General features: G+C 40.5%; 1 protein-coding gene across 1 annotated transcript in view; it reads right to left on the bottom strand.

Annotated features, from left to right (window-relative positions):
* nbas (NBAS subunit of NRZ tethering complex) overlaps positions 1 to 17,037 on the bottom strand; it is a 160,461-nt gene that overhangs the window by 18,790 nt on the left and 124,634 nt on the right. Inside the window, exon 50 of the mRNA XM_067573103.1 lies at positions 660 to 799. Coding sequence (XP_067429204.1) covers positions 660 to 799 — 140 coding nt within the window. The remainder of the gene's footprint in view (positions 1 to 659; positions 800 to 17,037) is intronic.

Raw genomic sequence — 17,037 nt, 5'->3', positions numbered from 1 at the left:
AGGTTGCAGTGAGTCGGCTCTTACACTGTCGATGTACTGTACTGTGCACAGACTGTAATAACAGAATAATTGCATTTCTATCCTGTAAAAATCTGCCTGTAAAATACAGTTTATGTTCTGTTACATTTTTTGTGTGATTTCTAAATTCTGTGCTATAATTGTGTGTGTTTGACATGGTTACTAATGAGCTGAACAACTGAAGTAATAACTGTACTACAAGTGCTCAAATGAATAGTTCAACATTGTGGGAAATATGCTGACTTGCTTTCTTGCTGAGTTAGATGAGAGGATTAACACCGCTTTCATATCTGTCCATTAAATATAAGGCTACAGCTAGCAGCTGGTTAGCTTAGCTTAGCAAAAAGCCTGGAAACAGGGGGATGCAGCTAGAATACATCAGTAACACTGAGTTTTTGGACAGATTAGACAGGATATAATGTAGCTCTTTCCCTCTCTTTTGAGTCTTTGTGCTAGGCTAACCAGCTGCTGGCTCCAGCTTCATATTTACCATACAGACATGAGAGTGGTATCTATCCTCTCATCTAACTCTCAGCAAGAATGCAAATAAAAATATTCCCCAAAATGTTGAAGTATTGCTTTACCCTCTAAAGAATCAAAGAATAATGGAAAAACATTTTTTTGAAAGACATGTGTCTTACACTTCCTCTTTCATCATGGGTGGCCACGCTTGTAGGAGTAGCATGAGCAGCTGAAAGTCCTCCCACTTCTGAGCAGCTTCCAGCAGCTCCAGGAAGAGGGTGCATCTTTTCTCCTCATTCTCCACATCTTCTATCTGGACCTGGTTGGGAAAAGGTGATGGAAGGAGGGAGGGGAAGGGTGGGAAGAAAGCAGCGAGGTGAGAAAAGAAATCAGTTTTGTAGAAATATATTCTAGATATTCCCAGGTCACTGAGCATAACGTAGAAATTAGTTGAAAGAATGTTCAGGTTTGAGTAACTGTCTGTTTCTTTCAAATTCTGCTATGAATCGCGGTGATCCAGTATCTTGGCCACGTCCACTAGACACCATCCAACACAAAAAAAAAATTAGAAACAAGGGAGCAGCTTTCACTAACTTCAAATGAAGCATGCTCCCGATTGTGATGGCAAAACTTGACAACCTAATGACCGCATTAGAGTCTGTGGGCAAGGTGCTCCTTCCAAAACAAGACCCAAATGAACTGCACCATCACGAACACTCAATCTGGACCATCACAGCCCTTGAAACTTCAAACAAGGCGATGAAAAGACGGGGCAAAGTGTCACGGGTAATGGCATATTTCACTGTTAGTCTAAAATATGTCACCTGTGGCTAAACTTATTCTACATCATTATGTGAGTGAGAGAAAAGGATTGAGGGAGGGTTAATGTGGAAAAAATGAGAGAGGGAGGAGGTGGGGGTGGAGGGAAAGTAATTAATTTTCTTCTCAAAGGTTGGTTTCTAGTGTGATTTAACAGTTCAGAGAGCGGCTGATTTCTGAGGGGAAAACTACAACCTGCCAAAGCATGGCTGCGGCAAAGACAGGCCCCTGTCAAACACACACACACACAAACATGCACACAAAGCATTCATTACTATCAGCAGACTCATAAAACATAGTTTCAGCCTGAGTGGTGTGCTCAAATTTATATGACGTGATATTTATGTAATGCCTGTTGATATTTTATCAGTATATAGGTCTATACACACTCGAATTCAAACATTTTAATCTGTAAATAAGCCCTGTAAATACCCACCTCTTCTTTAAACCTCTATTTTTATTCATTGGATAATTTGAAACTATGAGTTTTAAATATTATATATTGGTCAACATCTAGCTCTGAAGTATTCATGCTTCAGCTGCCAAATGAAGCTGTCCCACAACCAAATTTAATGAAATATGTTTTGAGGCAGTAATGGAGAAAATATTTTAGTTAAGTGTAGCAATCTGGGTGGTATACCCTACTATACTGTGTTTCTTTTTAGATTTTCAGATACCAATATACATGATGCAATATTGCCTTCAAAACGATAATTACATTTTTTGTTGTGTTGAACAGCAGAAGGCAGTGCACAAATGAGTGTATGAATGCAAATATTCTCTGAAGTGGAGCTTATGTGGCCCCACTGCATGTTTATCTACAAAACTGTGGTATATCCCTAGTTTACAAAGCTTTTTAACAAAACATATTCCCAAGACACATTTATTAAGAAGCAGGTGAGTTGTTTTATGTTGTGTAGATTACCGTACGAGTGAAAATGAATAAAGCACAACTACTGATGGCACACAAATATGCTTTAAGAGGCTGCCTTGTGACAGCTTGAAAGCTGATGAGTCAGAAATTATAAAAGGCACGTATTTCTGTGATTTAAATCAGCCACAAACAGTCCATTGGCCATAGATTCAGCTGATAGCCAATGTATTGCATTGTAATTTTCCATGTAATGGTCTTTGAATGGCCCCATCAAAGACTGTCAGAATTATTTGTTTGTAAAATATTGAAGGAGTGACTAATATTCAAGATTATGTTTCAAAGAGTGGAAGAATATACAAAGACCCTCGCTTAAGAATCGGATGGACAAAGCAGTAAAAAAAAGATCAGAATCCACAAGCCTGTTTTATATACCTTTTTCTGTTCAGTATTGTTTGCCTTTATTTGATGGTCAAGGCTTAATGTGATGAAATTATTCACAAAGAGACACAATTAATCCACTTGGTCCTATAATTGTATTGCAATTGACCAACACTTAGTGCGATGGATGGCTGTTAATTGAGCAGCACTCAGTTTAGCTGATGTCCTTTATAAAGTATCTGATCCTCATTCAGGTTCTGAGACATTTGTGGACTAATGTATAAGTAAAAGCGCACACTAAATAACTGCCAGCACGTCAGATCCATGCCTGTAGGCTTATGATGGGGGAGGGGGCAATAAATGAACAAAGCTGAGGCTCAGGACCTTCTGGAAATCAAGGTCATTTGGGAAACAGAAATGGAATCTTAACTACCTGTAAAAAGCCCTCACTGCAATTTAAAGCTCTCAAATCCATCACTGAATGTAAACTGCAACCTAAAGTCTGTTTATCATTGTTATTGCCTGACTGTGTTATGAATACTGAGTACTGAACACTTTCACGTGATTGAAGCATTTTATAAAGTTTTATGGCCACATTTACTCATTATGTTTGAAAATTCAAGGGTATATAAGACCTTAGGATTCCCCAGTAACATTCTGATTTTATGTTCTCCCAACAAAACATTACAAACTGCAAAGACACACATCCATTTATGGCCTCTTTGCATACAAAGATGTGCACACACTCATCAAAACTCGCATACAGTAGACCGTAAATTAAATGACTGCCAATTACTATGTGGCTGTGAGGCTGTTATTTTCTTAACAAGGAAGGGTGGTAATTAATTATGTCTAGTGATTAAAATCAACATTTCCTCTGTGGTGTTGTACAAAGAAGAGAGAGCAGGAGGGCAGGATGGTTGAAGGAGGGACGAGACTGTCAGCCAATACCATAACACTTAGCAGAGAAGTGCTGACAAATTAGATCGGACACTCAGTCAATCTGCCAATGTAAATATACATCCATACTGTACAGTATGCATCTACCTTTCCACCTCTCTGTCTATTTATATCCCTTTCTCAACACTTTTTTTGCATTTTCATCAAAAATATGTGCTTCTCTTTTCCAGCCATCCCGCTTTCAAAAACTTTCAGTTTCAACCCTTGTCTTGCCTCCCCATCTGTCAATCCAAAGTTCAGTAAACTAGACAGTTGGCTAAATACTGATGGCACAGTGTATTTGTGAACTAAGACTTTTTTATTTGCAGTTTTTCTTTTTATGGCCCATCATCACTCATCCAACTACATCCTCCAAAACATCATTACCCAATCATAGCTTAGCAATTATAACAAAGCAGGGCAGGCTTCACATGCTGAAGTGGTGTGCATGGGGCTGTAATAAGTACGTTTGCTTTAGTGAGTGCAAAGTATTTTGGCTAAGCATCCAAACGGGGTTACATTAGAATGAAATACGAGTCTAATCTAATCTAAAATACTCACAATACTAGGATTAACTAGCTTGACACTGCAATACAAGAGCAATACTTTTTCTTTATTTTATTTTCTTGTCTTTTACATGCATCATCAGTTGATGAGGATGCTGATATTTTGCATAGGATATCATGTATTTAGCCATCAGTCGGAAATTTCAGACCTCTTTTACAAGAGTCAGCTGGAAAGACCAAAAACTTGATTTTAATCAACTTGTGGAGCTAATATTAGGTTAATTACCTAGCTACATACAGTTAATGTAATGTGCCAACAACAGTTGTCATTTAGTCAACAAAACTGCACAAGTGCCACGAGAGATCGCAACGTAACTAAGCGCGGGGAGGGCTTAGCGAATGGCCAGTTAGCCTATTTAGCGAATAAAATTAGCCATTTTATTATTTACATTTCTTGGACTACTTGATTCAACACTTATGAACAAATTATTAATTTATTATTATTATTATTATTATTATTGTTGATATGCAACCAAAAGAACACACCAAAGAAGGTATTAAGATGTATATAAAGAAATAGAAAAGAAAGAAAGAAAAGCGGGAGAGGTAAAAGTGAAAAACAGGCAGACACACACATATATATACTGTCAACTCAACGATTAATGTAAACCAGTTGCAACCACTGACACTAAAGGGTCAGCAAACAATATGATACCCTATAAAAACAATGCAATGTGACAGAGAGCAGCGCATGCACATGAAAGCAAGCACACAAACAAAAAGCTGCCAGCTCTTACTGCCTGTAATTTCAAGCTTCAAAACCATTTTTTTTTCCTGCTGGCACAGGAAACAGCGCTGTTAAATTATGCCGACCACATGCTACATGCTCGCCCACTGTGACTGGAAGTAGAAAAGCTTTTAGCAAAATGATACAGGGACACGGTAAGTGAGAAGAAAGCATGGAAATGAAGTAAGCAGACAGGGGGAGGCTGAAGTAAATGAAACATGACAACTAGTAGTAACCAGCAGCTGCATTATTGCTCTTTGACAACCTTTTACCTTTCTATACCAGAATAAGTGGGAAAACTCAGTGGACGGATGGGCTTATGTTTAAAATGATATTGTAAAATTGGTGCTGCATTTTCTCAACTGATGTGATTTCCTCATAAAAAAAATGGTGAACTTTATAAGATTGAACCCCATATTGCTTTTTAAAGCACAGTGCCCTCTTTAAGCAGAACTGACAAAGGCCTGATCGCTTTGTAGAAATGTGCTTTACTTTACCTCCGATGACCTTTATTGATTAAATTCCTTCCTTCACCCTAAACTAGAAGGACTTACTAAAATGTCATCACCTCTAAAGCATGGCTACGCAGTAGGAGAGCACAGTAGAGATTGACCGATAGCGGATTTTTAATGGCCGATATAGTAACGATAGTTTGGGGCAGGAAAAAGCCGAAAACTGATTTAAAACGGTGATGTGTGTCCCCGCATGAACGGTGGAGGCTGCACAGCCATCAGCCGCTATGGGAGCAAAATTTCACCAAATCCGCTAATTTGTAAAACGTCCTATCAGCGCCGATTAATCGGTCAAACCGATTAATTGGTCAACCTCTAGAACACAGTCATATTTCTGTAGAACTAACAGTAATTACAGAGTGTGCTGTAGTTCGCCCAAAAAAGCTTGTGTAGTCAGATGGGGTATCTCTCCACTGATTAAAAACTGCAATGCAGTCTAACCCTGCTATCAGCATATGATAATAAAACAGGGAAAAAAGAGAAGTGTGTGTGTGTGTGTGTGTGAGAGAGAGAGACAGAGAGAGATGGGAGCTGCTTTAGGGCAAATTGAAAACTGTCAGAATGCACGTGGGGGAAAACATGCACAGTTCACAAAAGGATAAAAATGGAGATGAAGACTACAGACACGTCCAGATGATGTGTTTTCATTACATATAGTGAAACTATGTGTGTGTGTGTATGAGTATATAAGAGAGAGGCTTTACAGATGAAAGAAGAGTCATCCGTTCCTCCTGAGAGTTACTGGCATGAGACTTCTTTCACTCTCATTTAGAAGACAAACAGACACGCACACACACACACATACCAAAACATAATAGGGGACCATGCAAACAGGCGCGCAGGTGTGCACACACAATCAAAAACAATCAGCTGAATGCCACTGAAACAGAGCTTCAATGAACTCCTGTGAATTAATTTCCTCCATATGTTGCCGTCTTTCCTAAAGGAATAAACTCTCACTAAATAAATATTCTAACATCAAAGCACTCTACTGTAGTCCTTCAAATTTGAACTGCTTTCAACAAACAGGTGACACTTGAAGGTAATACTGTAGATAATTTTAGACACAAACAGGGTGAATAAGAATGCCGCTATACACTAAATTTTCACAAGAAAACATCAAGGGTGGGCATCCAGTGATTTGAGCACCTAACCAGGCTTTGAGGTATTTATATTTGCAGACAATAAGCATGTTTGATTAAAAACAGCCAAGAGCTAGCATGTTCATGGTTAGTATTTCTATGTATTCATTAAGTACCTTGATGTTAGGGTTGGGCAATAGAAGCAATATAATATATACAAATAATATACATTGATCTCAATTAAGAAAAAGAAAATACTGAAATGAGAAAAATTAGAAGCTTTGACAGTGTATGCTGATTGGCAATGCAAAACAGCCAATTGCACCACAGAAATAAAGCTATTTCTAAGAAATCCCATGGAAATCCTTAAAGAAGGTAGAACCCACTTCCTAAAAAAATGCGAAGGATAGTTTGATGAGTTAGAATGTGAAAACAGCTTACTAGTAACAAACTCTGCACATACATCATTCTGTGCAGTGAAACTCAAAAATCCAACTGAAGTACTTCAAAGACCAGCACAAACCGGTGATATGAATTGTAAACTGCTGAAAATCTGTGCCGATGTCCTCATCACCTGAAGCATGGCCTTCTAATAGAACGAGTGCAATCACTTACAGTCTTAAACAGCAGCAATTTCAATCCCATCCACCGAGGTCCTCAGAGAAGCAACTAAGAAATACACTATAATGCTCCTATGTACTTTTTACAGTGGAAAATTCAATAGTTCCTGTTTTTATTGAAAAAGACATTATGTTGATATGAATGGCTGACAATAAAGCATTGAAGCCGTTTGTCATAATGTCACCTTTATCAATGGTGTCACATCACTTTGGATTTACCAGCTAGCTATGTCAAGTGTCAGCCTAAAAAACAGTACTCAAAAAATCTAAAAAAGAAAAAAGAAAAGAAAAAGAAACTAAAAAAAGAAAAAGAAAAAAATCAGACGAAGAAGAAGAACTGAATTAGAGATTTCCTCTTCATCTTAAGGCCTACTGTACCTCGCCGGCTACAGTGTAAGTTAAAAATGCAGCATGAATGTTCAAGGTCAAGCTCCTGCAGAACTGCGTTGGGTACTTATTTCACTGGTGAAGGGTGTTGCTTGATATGTGTTATATTTTGTCAACACGAATGTGGTACTTTCACCTTATTTCTTTAAAAACACAGAAAGCACCATCACTTATTGGTAAATGAGCACTGTCCGTGGTGCTGAAAGGCTCCTCTGGCTCTAAAATGCTTGGTGAATGATGGTGATGGTGAAGTGCCAAAATGTTTATTAAAGGACCAATCTGTAATTGTATCCATATATATTTACATATAAAATTGAATAGTATAAAATAATATATATTTTGTGTGTTTATCAGCTGTCCTTTATATTTTTTGTCAAGCACTGATTTATTCTGTACCCTGAGGAAGTGTAGCATTGCACAATCAAGATATTAAATGAGAAAACTGGGATCAAAGTGTCAGTCAGTATGTGCAAATTGGGGGCCTGCTTGAAAAATTTCACCCCACTTGTAATGAGAATCCTCCTCCAGCACTGATTAGAGGGACGTGATTTCAGTTTCTGAGGCGGAGTCTGAGCAAATAAACAGAGTGCCCAATTTGTTGGAGACACTTGAGAGGAGAGAAACAACGGTGGTTATTTTGTTCATATTTCATGACACTTTTCATTAATCGTAAATAAAATACAATCAATGACGCATAAAAATTGAATATTAGCTGATAAGAATAATCAAATGACTTCAAATAAATGTCTCTCCATCACTGACTAATTTATGTTGTTAGTAATGCAACTTATTTTCACAAACTTATTTTAAATTTCATGTTGTTGAATCCATGGGATAAGAGTAACATTGCCTGCGTTTCAAGTGTTTGATAAAACATTTAACAAAGCAACTTAGGAGTACTTGTTTTGCTTGAGGTTCTGAAGGGACAGTGTGTGTTGCAAAGCCACAGTGTCCAATCATTAAGATCTACCTTTAATTGATCTATGAACACACAACCAAAAATATTTAAAGTACTTTAGAGGGTAAATTCTCATTGGTACAGCACACAATGTTTGCCACAACTGATATAGTAGACCACGGCCACGGCTAAAATTACAAGAACTTAGAACAGTTTTACAAAATAAAACCTTCAGTGAAACAAACTAACTGACTATTTCACACAGCAATGAATAGAGCAACTGTTTATACAGTCATTAGGTATTTAAATTGATCACAGTCACGACAAGAAGCTGTCGGAGTCTATCAGATGCAGCTCAGAAGATTACAATGATTGATCAATTAGGCTTAAACATCGTATGTATGCTTTGCTGTAATTAATCAAAACAACACGTTGGGTAAAAACAAAAAAACAAGTCTGGAAATGTTGAAACCAAACAGCTCAATCACTCACTATCAGCAGGAGATGTGTGAGGTATAACTCACTGCATGTTTGAGACAGCACAATCAGTGCCAAGCATCAGGCTGAAGTAAGAAAATTTAGCAATTATAATTGCTCAGTCTCTCTATTTGCCCCTCCAAAACACCCTGTGGCTGGAATTACTACTGTAGCACAAAGCAAGAATATATGCCAGACATAGACTGGCTGTAGGTACTGAAATATAAACTACACATGTTTGTTTCAAGACATTTTGGCATTGAGAGTGCTGCTAACAATGCAATAGTAATGCTGGTCAGTCATCTTTTCTTATTGAGATATACAGTATGATAGAAAATGTCTGATAAACACACTGTTGTGTTTAGTTTTTGAGGCAAATCAAAATGTCAATATTACCATCTTACTGTGTGTTCAGACAGACTGTGAAGCGAATTTTAGATGCAGTGCGATTATATACAAAGTCAATGCAAAGACACGAGCAGATGTGAATTTGCCCAGGGCCGCACAAATTGGAGTGAATACTTGTCCGTGCGAGTTGACAGTGTTTTAACTTAAGCGTAAAATTAGCGTGCATCCCAGGGCTTTCTAAATCTGCTTCATAAACGTACAGAGGAGAGGAAAAAGGAGAGAGACTGGAGGAAAATAACAAAGAACTGTAGTCTGTGTGAGTTCTGAGTTCAGTTAGAAGCTGAACTGAACACTAACACATAGACGCACTCCCACAGACATGGTCAGTGTGTCCATTGCTGGCTAGATTACAGCTCATATATTTTAATGTATTTATGCGTTTCGGGTGAATAAGCACGACAAACAGTCCAGCGGTCAAATACGCGCAAATGACACCTTAATTTTTTGGGTCCAAAAAAAGTCCATTGTGAGGCTGATGAGGATGCATTTGTTTTGCTAGTATTTAGTCATAAACCAAAGGAGAAATTCAAACTTTGACCTGATGATGGCACAAGTGGAAAAGTCAGGGGACACTCAAAGTCAGTAGGATTCATCCTCTGGGTACCATGGATAACTGCACCCAATCGCATGGCAATACAACCAGTGGTTGCTGAGATATAACAGTCAAGACCAAGGTGGTGGACCAACAGACCAACATTTCCATCCATAGAGCTATACTGCTAGCATCGATAAAAACACAGACCTTAAAAGACCATAAGGCCTGCAGTTGTTGCCGATGGTTGCTGTGTCTCTGGGGCGCAGCTGCAAAATCTGTTGTTCTTTCAGCACCAGTGCTGTCATATGACGTATACAGTGATGTAGGGGAAAGGAAGATTATAGGCTACAGGCTATTTCCAGCTAGTCTCCCCTTCTGGGTAGCCAGGGGGCATGTTCTAGATGCCACTCAAAAACAAAACTTCCTTGTTCTCTTCGCTTGTATTGCAAACTAGCTACATTTTCAACAGTGAAAATGGCATCCCAAAATATGAGTGCAAAGGATGTTATGAACAAGGATACATTTTACCGTGTTTTGGCTGACTTAACTGAGTGGAGTAAGGCTGAGGCTGCGGCTGCATTAGCCGTGCAAGAGGATTTTCCAGTGGGGACCATCCAGAACCTGAGCTGCTGAGAGCAAACAACGACTGGTGGTGCCTTTGCTCAAATTGTGCTCTGATGCCAACAGAAACTGAATCATTCTTCTGCAATGAATTTCAGCATGGGGGTTTGGCGTCAGAAGCTTTTGCGCAATGCACCCTGGTACATGTTGGCACTGCTGGCACAGCTCCATAAGCAGGAAAACTCAGCTGTCTCAGTCAATATAGCACTGAGGAATTTGTTGCTTCAACTGACTACATTCACCATTAACACTGATTGGACATCCACATAAAACGTTGCAATATTTCCCTTTAAGCCTCTCATTGAACAACTAGATAATAGCCTCTTTTTTGTAAGCTATATAAGTCAAAACCTTTCAAGCAGACAATTCAACTGGCATAAATGTAATTTGAAAGCACAGTTAGATGAAAACTAGAAGCTTACAGTATGGGAATGTTGAATCAGGCTTCCAGTATTGATTGCTTCAAAACAACCTAGCAATGGAATGGAATTGATAAGAAACATGTATTTAATGGAAAAAGACACTTACCGCTTTTCAAGGCAGGAATGACACAGGTACACATGTGAACAGAAACCACAAACCGACACACACTAATTCAGATGGTCAGTACAACTAAGAATAAACAGCAAAAGCTCCATTTACACACCAGTTGCTACATTAGGCCACACACATGCCTCATGTGTGTCATGTCTTCACAGCTGACGAGAGCTGACCCTGTGAATGACTTGTTAAAGTATGTGCTGAACAAATCATCACCACTGTGCGCTAACACTATGGTAGACAGGTTAATGATGAGTACTACCATCACTGTCTTGACAGCTCTCTCCCTCTCAGTCGTCACATCTTATTACCACTGCCAATCATGGTGGTGAGCATTAACAATTACGTTTTTCTATCAAATGAGCAGAATAAATGGAGGATAGCTTTTTTATTAAATATCATGGCATAGAAAATGCTCCAGAGTCAACGCAATAATTTAATTATGTCAGTTTTAGACAGCTCATCACCCAACTCTGAGTTCAGATTTTCTTGAGGTTTTACTAAAAAGATTTTCATGACTTGTATATTACTTGATGTTCATGTTAACATGTTGTGACTGTCAGTCCCACGAGAAGAACTAACTTTTCATTTTGGACTTTCTTGGCCCACCCCCAAAAGCACTACTGTTGCTGGCCAGGGACTTGTTCAACAGAGGATAATTAAACTACTCCTCCTCCCTCCTGCCAATGTGGTAACCAATTTTTGTAACTGACATTCTATTAAATTTTTTCTTATTTACAAATATACTGCCTTCATAAGCAGGGAGCAGTACCTACAGAGGCAGTGAAGTTGAGGAAAAAAAGCTTTATAGTTTTCAGGCTGGTGTAGAGAGAAAAGTTTTAATGCCTTCTATTTATCCCCTTTTTAGGCTGATTATGTTTGCCCCAAAATGGTTGCCATAGAATCTGCATACTAATAAAAAATGCAGATACTGCACATTGCCTTTGGGTAATGCATTATCTACAAACAAAATGTGTTCTTTCAGCTTTCTTGTCTATTCTAACTAGATTGTTTAGAGTTACTACAAGGAACTTTCATTTTGTGTTGATTTTAGAGGCCCCTGTGGACAAAAGCAGTTAGTAAAATACAAGTGAATTTATGCCCCCATCAACAAATCTGCCTGATAATCTTCTCTGTGACTTGGCAATTATCTGAGTCCTTGACCTGAGAGGGAGAGGGTGAGCTACGGAAGGGAGAGGGGGGAAAACACTGGATGTGGGTATGTCAGTGTATCGGACTGGGAGTGCCGTGGGATCCAGAGATCTCTGTGTCTGGCCTTTACTGAGTGTGCTCTGAATGAGCTCATCAATATTCATTGACCCGCTCTGGCTAATGTCCCAAGCGATGGGCAGAATAATGTTGCAGAGGTCGCACACTTCACAAGGGGAGAGAGAGGCGGGGAGAGAGAGGGAGAGAGTGAGCGATGCCGAGAAAGTGAGCGGGGATGATAAGAGAGCGCAGGTTTCAGACAAAATGAGAGCAAAGAGAAGCAAACACCGAAAGGGCAAAGCCTCGGGGCCTGTGGGGGTTAGGGAGTTTATTACAGCTTGAAAGTGAAACACATAAAACATGCAGACGAAACATAAGCGCAAAGATAAAGACATGCACGACCGTAGAGAACAAACAAATGCACACAGACACCCTTGTGCATGCAAAGTATGACATGACAAGATGAGTGCGACGACACACAAATACAGCTTCTCTAACCTCTCCTTCTATTTGTTATGTTTTTTCTTGCTCTCTCTCTGTAATCTGGGGTACATCCGCGTTGTATAACATGACACCTGAGTATACATAATGGTACACGCCTCAGGAGAGGAAGAAGAGTGAGAGGAGAGAAGATAAGAGAAGGGGGAGCTCAGAAGACAAAACACAGAAGAGGAGTGGTTAGAGAGAAAGAGTAGATCAAGGTTAGAAGGAAAGAACAAGCTTGTAGCTTGAAACCATCTTGACACACACGCCCACCACGGTGCCAGACATCAATATTAAGCACACGCATAAGTAGACGTTACAGTATATTTTAATATTAAGCCCATTTTTGCACAAGACTCCTACCTGTCCTTAATCATGCATGCGTATAGGAGCTGATGATTATTCAAGGAGCGAGGAAGGCCAAGGAGAAGGGAAAATACTAAAGATGCGTTGCATGTGTGTGCATTTACACACAAGAACACACATGATGATAAGATGAGTATCAGCTAAATGCCTTAAATGTAAAATTTAAATTACACAGAGTTGAAACAGTAATTCAGACGTAGATGTGAGAGGATGTTTAAGCTTGAGCACACATATTCTTAGGTTGAATCATGCCAGTTCAAGTAAAGCCTTTACCTGGTGCTACAGAGCAGAACTTGCCAAAAAAGATAAAAGTGCATGAGTGCCCCCCCTTCATCTCGAATTTTTCAGTCTTTCTCATCTGGCTCTGTGCTGACCACTTCTATCACTTCAACTGTCCTAAGGCTCTTTTCTCCTTATTTCTCCTCTTGTCTGTCTCCCTCTCCACATCCCCTCTTTTCTTGTTTATTTTATTGCACTGCCTCCTCTCTGGCGTTTTTTGACTGAATCATCAACCCCATCACATGTATTATTTATCTACTTGGGGTAGAGACTCTGCTCTCCTCACTCCCATCTTGTATAACCCTCGCGCTCCAGTCCTGGCTCATTCGCTTTCATCAGACAAATCTTTTTCAACTTGCCTGTTCAGCTTCTCCTCTTCACCTGGCATTCACCCCTGCAAATCTCTGTCTTTTTTTCTCCACACAGTCTCTTCTGGTGTGACAATTCCTGAAGTTCTCTTGCAGGTTTCAACTTGCACTGGATCAAGACAGCCGAATTATACCCATTTGTCGATACGTGTGCAATATGTAAGTGTGTAAGTGTGTGTGTGTGCACCAGAGGTGACAATCCTTCTCCATGGATTGTCAGCAACACCACCATCATGGAGCTTCAGTATACAGATGACAATGCCATCGCAGCACATTCCACAGAAGACTTCCAGGGCATCCTGAAAGCCCTGGGCCTAGGCTCAAACATCCTACATCAATCTCCATCCAACCAGCCATCTACCCAGCCCAACATAAAAGTGGACTACACCCTTTTTGAAAACGTTGATCACTTTCCCAACCTCGGCAGCCTTCTTTCTTCAAACACTGACATCGACTCTGAGGTCAGCCATCACCTGAGTTGGGGCAGTGGAGCCTATGCCAGACTCAGGAAAAGAGTCTTTGAAGACCGAGATCTAAAGGCCCAAACAAAACTCCTGGTCAACGGAGCCATTGTCCTCCCCACCCTACTGTATGGACCACCTACAGCAGGTACCTGAGAGCCCTGGAACAACACCACCAAAGATCCTTACGAAAGATTCTGAGGATCAGCTGGGAGAACAGACGCACCAACTTCAGCGTTCTGGGAGGAAGCCGACATGACCAGCATCACCACCACAATAACACAGCACCAACTCCAATGAACGGGCCATGTCATCTGCACCTCCAAGGCACATCTCCCCAAACAGATCCCTGCTGAAGGAAGATCAGCAAGCCCCCGGCGAACAAAGGAAATGTTTCAAGGACAATATCAAGACCAGTTTGAAGAAATTCCACATCACATCGAACAACTGGGAGCACTTAGTACTGGACAGGCACTCCTGGAAGAAATCCGTGCAGGAAGAAGCTGCACATCATGAAATGGAACCACCACCAACCACCACCACTCTCCCCTGCCCACACTGCACCAAAGTATGTGGATTGCGGATTAGCCTCTACAGCCATCTGAAGACCCACAAGTAGACGACCCAATGGAGACGACAGTCATTCTTGCCTCGAGTGACCACCAATGATGATGATGATGATGGCACCAGAGGGGAAAAATGGCAATGATCAGCAGCAAAACACATTGCTCTGTCAACCAACACACCCACTTGTGTGTCTGTTTATATCCCTGTCATATCAAACAACTATTTTAGCCACAATGAAATGTGCCACCCGTCTGTGCAGTTGTCATCTTTTACTTATGTCTCTCTTGGATGTCTTTCAGGGCTAAGTCTATGAATCCTAGGTAATCTTGGCACTGTGGTTTTGCATGCTTCAAATGGTGGCCTTAATATTCAGATAAAGCACAGATGGAGTAGGGTGTTTTACACTACAGCAGAAGGGGAGAACATACATACATGATCACAGACATTTTCATAAATGCATGCATACATGCATGAAAACCCAGACACTTCAAATACTTGTACACTTCAAATATTCACATTTCCTAACACCACCAATCATGTCACAAACTATGTGTGTCAGCTATGTGTCTATGTGGACGGTATGCAAATGCACATCATGGCTTATCCATTTGAGATGTCCAGGTCTGTCTCTGTCTGTGCATCCGTGCGTATGCTCCTCCCCCCATTACATCCTGTCCAGAAACTTGAGAATTCTGTAATTTTCTGCTTAATCGGTGCATACAAATTGAGAATCACCATCCTATCTTTCTACAGAAAGGTTAAAAGGTTGAGTGAGAGGAGGCTGATTAAGAGAGCAGGAAGAAGACAACAAGAGAGAGACAAATAGAAGTAAAGTAAAAGCCATAAGCAGGATGTGTGATCTATTACAAATGCAGGAGTTTGATTTAGGTGTGCTGAGTGTGTCTGGATGCCATGATGACTGTGAGATGCTACATACAGTGGCAATGAAAGAAAAGCAACAAATGTTGCATAAAAAAAGACACAACTGAATACTGCAAAGGTAGAATTTTGGTGAACGTGAATGGGATCGCTTGGAGACGTTCTTGTGGCCGTTGCTTTTATACTTGTATGTAGCAAGTTTATGTTTGCTTTTGTCTCTGTTTCAAACCTGCCTCCCGACAGCAACTGAATCCAGCAATCAACTTGCTTGATGCACACTTCTGCACTACACATTGTTGAGATTTGGAAGGTGTGCAGGTGACTCCTCTGCGAGTCTTTGCGACCTATGGTCACCCATAATACCCTTCCTTGCGTAGGTTCAAGAGATGTTAACGCGTATCTTCGGAGAAGCATAATTCCAGTTTAAGGTAGTGAGTAAGTATACTGAGGGTCATCGTCTTTATTTGTGTTACTCAGTGTGAGAGTCTCTGCTGCGTTTTGCAGTCATTTATGGTCGCACTACTCTCCTCTGCTCTCTATAGCCCCTTAGCCCATACTCAGACCATCAGGTGGTGCGGAGTACCAGCCGCAGTGTTGAGCAGATGTGTGTGGGGATGTGGGCGTGTTTGTGCTTTAGAACATAACCGCTGTGAAACAATCAGAAAATAATGTTTTATTGATCTGATACACCGGCTTCCTCACTACCAGCGCTCCCTCTCTTCACTCTCTAGCTCACACGACCACCGCTGCTCTCTTTTCCTCTCGTCTTTTTTAAAGTCGGGAAGCAGACAGAAAAGTTAAACTTAACTTTTAATCTTATCAAACGAAGAGAAATGTCCTTCCCTTGTGCTGGTAACGTCTTTGTCCTCCCTCATGGCAGAGTTTACAGCTCTGATCAGTCTGGTCTCCGTCACGTCTCTGAATCCACCTGCATGCTGTGTAAAAGCACACACGGAGGCGGCTTTATGCTAGCGGGGGGGCGGGGGGTATCGTTATCTGGATATGAAATGACCTATATCGGGATATGAGATTTTGGTCATATTGCCCAGCCCTAAATAGAATGTGTTTGTCTTAAGTAAAAAGTGAGAAGGAGCAAAAAACAGTACATTTTAAGAGGTAAAATGAAAAGAAATATAGGCGTGCTTCAGGAAAGTTAAATGAAGGCTAGATCAGGGCTAACGTGTGGGGTCCAGAGGCTATGTAGCTGCAGACTGTAAGCTGACAGAGTGCAACTACACAGCCTGCTCTGCTCTGCTCTGCTCTGCTCTGCTCAGTTCATCCATATTAGACAGGCAATGCACTGCAAGGCCAAACAGCACAGCACCAAAACAATGTGTCACAGCAAATGATCCATGACACTGACAGAGGGGAAAGGGGCTTGTAGTATGAATCTGCTATCGCTGTTGATGATCATGGGGTGATGAGCTTGGATGATGATTTCATGCACATGTACACACACACATGCAGGTGATTTTCCTATACAACCTTTCCCTACGCTCTGCAACATTTAGAGTGCACACAGGTGTGAAGACCTTGTTGCAATGACCGGGCTCACCTTCCTT

The sequence above is a fragment of the Thunnus thynnus genome, chromosome 18, assembly GCF_963924715.1.
Source record: "Thunnus thynnus chromosome 18, fThuThy2.1, whole genome shotgun sequence".
NCBI classification, from domain to species: Eukaryota; Metazoa; Chordata; class Actinopteri; order Scombriformes; family Scombridae; genus Thunnus; species Thunnus thynnus.
Note: the sequence above shows the minus strand (reverse complement) of the source record. Positions and strands in the feature narration are given on the sequence as shown.